This window comes from Puma concolor, unplaced genomic scaffold (assembly GCF_028749965.1).
Source record: "Puma concolor isolate L17-30 unplaced genomic scaffold, mPumCon1.1.hap2 unalloc_scaffold_86, whole genome shotgun sequence".
NCBI lineage: Eukaryota > Metazoa > Chordata > Mammalia > Carnivora > Felidae > Puma > Puma concolor.
Window position 1 is genome coordinate 56,384 of NW_028240298.1, and position 6,000 is coordinate 62,383.

The following is a 6,000-nucleotide window of genomic DNA, read 5'->3' on the forward strand; positions in this document are numbered from 1 at the left end:
CCTAAAGGAGATGACAGGAAGGGAGACCAGTGGAGTGTGTGTGTGTGTGTGTGTGTGTGTGTGTGTGTGCGTGGGTGTATGAGTTGGGAGAGGGTGTCTGCAATTTTACAGGTCCTCAGGCTTCTCTGTAAAATTGTGCCATCGGTGACATTTGAGCAGAGACTTGAATGACGTGATGGGGCAAGCTATGTGGGTATTTGGAGGAAGAGCGTTTTGTGAGTAGTGGGGGAACAGCCTGTGCAAAGGTCCTAGGGCTGGCTCTTTATGGCAGTTGGAGGGACAGCAATAAGGCCCATGTGGCTGGAGCAGAGTGAGTGAGGGGAAGAGGGGGAGGAGAGGAGGAGAGGAGGACAGGTAGGGGACAGGGCAAGTCTTGCAGGGCCTTGGGGAGTGCTGGGAGGACTTAGGCTTTTACCCCAAGGAGGTGGGAGCTCCTGGAGGGCTCTGGGTGGAGGAGGGTGGGACAGGAGTTGGGTGCTCGAGGCTGCCCCCTGGCAGCAGGAGGCGGATTGGGCTACAGAGAGTTTTTATCTGTCATCTCAATCTTCAGCTGAGAAAACCAAGGCCCAGGAGGGTGAAGTGACCTGTCCAGAGTGACACGGTCCCCAGAGGTTTGTCTGGAGCCGGAATCCACGGGCAGAAGCATCACTGTGCCTGGTATCCCTGGATCTCTGCCCTGTGTCCAGGGCTCTTTCTGTGTTCGTGGCTCTACAGGTCTCTTTGCCTTTAGGCCTCTGCAGTCCTGCCTTTTCCAGAATCTCTTCTCTGTCTCTATCTCTTTGTCTCTCCCCGAGTCTCTGCCCAGGGGGAGTCATTGTCTGGGTACCCCGCTGCTGGTACCTGGATGCTGAAAATAATGATCCGGCCCACGGGCAGTAGGTCGTTGTCCACGGTAAAGATCCGATAGAGGACTGGGAGATGATGTTAGAGAAAGGGGGCGGTGAGTGAGGCCCTGCCCCTCCCCACAGTCCCCCCCAGCCCTCTCTCCAGCCACCGCCCAGCCCCTTACCCGTGGAGCCTGGGGTATAGATGGGCTTGTCCGTCTGGATGAAGAGGTACCCACTCTGAAAGCTGACCAGCACCACCTTCTCCACCACAGTGCCCCCGAAGTCCGCCTGGACAGTCACGAATTTTTTCCCCTTCCCTGATGTTAATTCCCGGTTGGCTGGGATCTAGGCATAGCCAGAGAATCATTGAGATGCTGCCTCCCGGCCCCTTGCCCGCATTCAGCTCCAGGCTTTCAGAGGGGTCCACACCTGTCTGCCCTTCCTGCCAATAGCACCTGTCCACCACTCCGGATCTCCCTGGTGTGCCCAGGTTGGGAGCAGAGGGGTAGTGGGGGGGGGGGAGTAAGGGTCTAAGATGGGTAGGGATCAGAAAGGGGGATGAGTAGGGGGAATCAGACAAGGGGCTCAGAGGACCTCTCTTAGGAGAGGGGCTCAAAGCTAGGGGCTCAGGATAGGAGAAGCTAATTGAAAGAGGAGTCTCAGAGAGGGGAGGGGCTTCCAAGTGGCACCTGGTCATAATGGGGAGGGGCTTCCAAGTAGGATGGGTTCAAAACATGGAGGAGACTCAGAGCGGGGAGGGGCGCCAGCAGGTGCACGCACCTTGATGTTGACTGTGCTTATGTGGTCATTATCCTTGGTCAGATAAGTGTTTCCTCTGGACAAACTTATCTTCCTGTCTGGAAAGTCGTTGACGCTGACTGTGACAGCAATGTTGCCTCCATAGTCATGGGCCTCCAGCAGCACCTTCTCCTCATTCTCCAGCCGCAGGATGTTGGGGGTGATCATGGAGAACCTGCAGGTCGGGTGGAACACGGGATGGAGCTGCCGTTGTAGGGACCACGGTTCCAACCCTCACCGACATATCACGAAGCCCCCAAATCCTGTGAAGTCAGATCTCGAGGCCTCCAAGTGATTCTGCAGCCACGGAATCACTGAACACACCACAGGCACCCAAACCCGCAGACCCCTGCTTCTAGAAACATCCGCCTCCCATTGTAACCCGAGTGCCATGAACCCCCAGCTCATGAAATCATGAGCTCCCAGGCAGCCCAAGTCCATTCACATCCCAACCCGCTGACCCCTGCCTCCACAGACACCCACGTGCGCCCTGGATTCTACTAGGACCTGAACCCCACCCCCACCTCACAAGTAGCCCGGTTTGGAGAAGGGTCATGACCACTCACATGGGGTCCCCCGGTGCCAGGGGCAGGATGGGAAGCAGCAGCAGCAGCAGCAGGCTGGGGCCCGAGGCAGGCCCCATGGTGCAGGGACGGTGGAGGGACAGAGGGACGGAGGAAACGGACTGGGAGGGAATGAGCAGAGGCTGCTGGAGGCTGCCTTTTATCTGGCTCCCGCCTCCCCCTGCAACCTCAGCCCAGCCCGTAGCTCCCGTAGCTCCCGTGGCTTCCCCCTTCCTGGAGCTGCCCCAGATTGCTCAATACCGTTTCCTAAGTTTTTCAATCCCTGGGGCCAGTGTGTCCTGGGGTAAGTAACCCAAGGGCATGTCCTCCAGCAACATGGACACACCTTCCCCCTGCCAAGGTCTCCCTCAGGGTCAAGGTCAGTTGGCAAACAGGGACCTTTCCCTGTTGCACCTACTTAGCGGCGGAGGAACACTGAGGGCCAGAGAGCTCCTCACCCCAGGTATCGGGGCCTGGCGCCCAGTCAGTTTCTGGCCATGCGTTTGTTAACCAATGCCTTCCTATGGGTTCATCTCTATGCCCATTGTGCCCGGAAGTGTGGGAGAGGGATGGCAGGCAAGATAAGCCAGCAGGGGAGAGAGAGGAGGAGGCCTGGCGGATGGGATTCCCGTTAGCTGGCGTGCCCTGCCCAACATTCCAGGTCGGACAGCCGGAGGGCCAGGCTGCCTGGGTTGAGGCTAAGTGGGGTCTCTGGAAGGCACTTAACCCCAACACAGTATTGGCTGCGTGTCCCCGATTCCAGTTGAACTGGTGTCCTGAGTTTCGTCTGGCACCCCAGCTGGAGGAAGGAGAAGAAGGGGAAGGAAGGGGGAGGATTTCTGGGCGGGGGGAGCCCGGGCACCCCTCTCCCCCCCACCCCCTTGAGTGCAGTGATTTCCCTGCTGCACCCCCCACCCTCACCCTTGAGTCGGTGCCAGGCCTGGGAACAGCGGGGACTGCCCCTCCCCTCCTGGCCCCCCACTTCCAGGATGGGGTCCTTGCTACACTGCTTTCTGAGATTTTCCCCCCAGGACCCACGGCCAGGGCACCTCCCCCACCATGCAGCCCAGGCCTCCCCTTCTCCCCCTACTCATTACTCATTAACTGGAAGGTAAACTTGGCCCGGCTGGATCTGATCTGCCCCATGGCTGCTTCCCCCGCTCCCCCGCACCCCTGACTCAAGCTCAGGAGGGGCCTGAGCATCAGGGACCCCCACCCTGGAGGGTGCAGGGGCAGGCTGGACATTCACAGCCATGAATGTCCCTCTGAGCATTGGGTGACAAGCCAGTGGCATGGGGCAGGCAGAGGCTCAGCCTGGTGCCCCGCACGTGGTGAGACCCCACTGCACGTGGACTGTATGTTTACTGTTTCCAACACCTGCTTCTCTTCCTCACCTTGTTTCGTTGACAGCCCTGCCCATCCTCCAAGCCGTCCCCCATCGTCCTCCCTCTCCCCTGCACTCACTGTCCCAGTCCATCTGTCTGTTGTCTGCACCCCTGTGGTCTGTGGCCTCACGGCTGCAGAATCACTTCTTCCAGCTCATGTACACACACAGTATCGTATTTCATTCCCTGTGAGGTAGGTACTTGTATTATCACACCCATTTTACAGATGAGGAAACTGAGGTTCAGAGAAGTGAATTGACTTGCAATGGGCTACACTTAATCTGTCTCCTGTCCTGCACACACGTGCACAGAGACATGCACAGTGACATAGGACACCCACCTGCCACAAGCCCTGAGTCCCTACTCACCAGCAGGGGTGTGGCCATCTCCCCCAGCAGCCAGCAGCAGCAGCAGGAGGCCCAGGCTCAGCTGGCACGCACTGCAGGGCTGTCTTCACCTGTGGCTGTGCCCCAGCCTCGTGAATGGGATGTCTGTCTGTCCATCCACCATATATACTGAGGGCCATAGAACTGTCTCCCTATGCCTGAGCAGATGAGGTCCTGAGTCACCTCAGGGCAGGGCTAGCATGGCTGGGTCCCTGAGGGCAGGGAAGAAACCACAATTGCCCAATGGTCCTGGGCTTCACGCGCTGCAGACAGGCGCCTATGGGTACCTGGGTTCAGCCTTTGGTCACTCCTCGATCAAATATTCCTGGATACGTGTGTGCCAGGCACTGTTCTAGGTTTGAGGCCACAGCTGTGAACAAGACAGACATAAGTCCCTGGTGTTAAGGAGCTCCCATTGTTGGGGTGAGAGACAATGAGCCTCGTAAAGAAGAAAATACTATATAGTGTTTGAGATGGTGGTTAAGGAAGTGCAAAATACAAGAGTGGTTTGTGTGTGTGTGCGCGCGTGTGTGCGTGTGTATGCTGTGTGTATGTGTGCATGGAGATGAGTGCAGGTGCAGGCATGCATGTTGGTGCATCTATGCACACATGCGGGTGTGTGTAGGTGTGTGCATGTAGGTGCGTGTGCGTGTCCGATGTGCATGAGTGTTCACGTGCACGGGTGTGTGCAGGAGCAGACACACATACGCCTGCATGTGTGGGTGTGCGTACATGTGCATGAGTGTGCCTGTGAGTGTGTGTGTGCATGCGTGCATGCATGGATGCAAGTTCAAATTGGAACTCACGGACAGGTGGTGTAACCACCAGCCGCTAGGTTAACTAGGCTGAATCCAAGGCCTGGGAGTCGTCCCGGGGGCACCTCGAACTGGCCTGAGTAGCCCTCTTTCTCTTCTCCCCCACATCCCACCTTTTCGCAAGCCCTGGCCCTTCAGTCTCAACGTCTGATGTGAACCCAGCCACCTGTTTCCAGACCCACCGCTGCTGCCTTTGCTAAGTGCTGTGGGCTGAGTGTCTGTGCCCCTCCCCCGTTCATTTGGTGATGTCCTGATCACCTACCTGATGGCCTCTGTAGGTGGGGCCCTGGGGAGGCGGTTAGGTCAGGAGGGTGGAGTCTTCCTGAATGGGATGAGTGCCCCTGACGGGAGACTCTCTCCCTCCCTCTCTGTCTCTGCCATTTGAAGACGTTTGAGGACCCAGTGAGAGGGCCACTGTCTACAAGCCAGGAACAGAGCCCTCACCAGAGCCCGACCAAGCTGGCACCTGTGTCTCAGACTTCCAGCCTCCGGAACCCTGAGAGATGCATGTCTGCCGTTTGAGGCGCCCGGTGTAGGGCATCTTGTTACAGCCGCCAGACTGCACTAACACACTAGGGCATCGTCATTTCTGGCCTGACCCTTGCAGTGGTTTCCAGCTGGACGTTCTCTCTGCCTCTTGCCACCTCCTAATTCATTCTCTGCCCTCTACAAGTGTGAACTTGTGTATTTGTTTCCTTTAATTTATATGGTTAAATTTAATTTACTATTTTCTTTTATTTTAGAGGTGAAATTCACAAAACGTAAAGCAACCATTTTAAAGTGAGCAGTTCAGCGGTATTTAGGGCATTTCCACAGTCGGACAACTCTGTCTGGTCCCCAGACGTTTTCAGCGCCTCGGAAGGTAAGCCCATACCCATAAAGCAGTCCCCATCCCCCAGGCCTCCCAGCCCCTGCCAACCACTAGCCAGCTTTCCTGCTCTATGGAGTTACCTGTCCTGAATAGTTCAGGTATTTCAGAAAAGTGGAAATACTCAACCTGTGGTCTTTTGTGTCTGGCTTCCTTCACTGAGTATAATGTTTTCAAGTCTCAGCCAGGTCCTTGCTTGTTAGGGCTGAGGAATGTTCTAGTGCATGGACACATCCCCATTTTCTTGCCCATTCACGCACTGAGGGATGCTTCAGTCGTTCCACCTTTGGGCTACTGGGCGAAGTGCTGCTATGAGCATGCTCGCACGTATATTTGTCTGGGTACCAGCTTCCAAGTC

The 6,000-nt window shown here is 56.6% G+C and overlaps 1 protein-coding gene across 1 annotated transcript in view; it reads right to left on the reverse strand.

Moving 5' to 3' along the window:
* Positions 1 to 2,345, reverse strand: part of LOC147570826 (complement C3-like) — a 45,244-nt gene extending 42,899 nt beyond the window's left edge. The window contains exons 1-4 of the mRNA XM_086696757.1: positions 2,192 to 2,345; positions 1,608 to 1,800; positions 1,010 to 1,172; positions 841 to 911 (exon numbers count right to left, since the gene is read on the reverse strand). Of these exons, the coding sequence (XP_086552883.1) occupies positions 841 to 911; positions 1,010 to 1,172; positions 1,608 to 1,800; positions 2,192 to 2,268 (504 nt within the window). The 5' untranslated portion in view covers positions 2,269 to 2,345. The remainder of the gene's footprint in view (positions 1 to 840; positions 912 to 1,009; positions 1,173 to 1,607; positions 1,801 to 2,191) is intronic.
* Between the last annotated feature and the right edge of the window lie 3,655 nt (positions 2,346 to 6,000).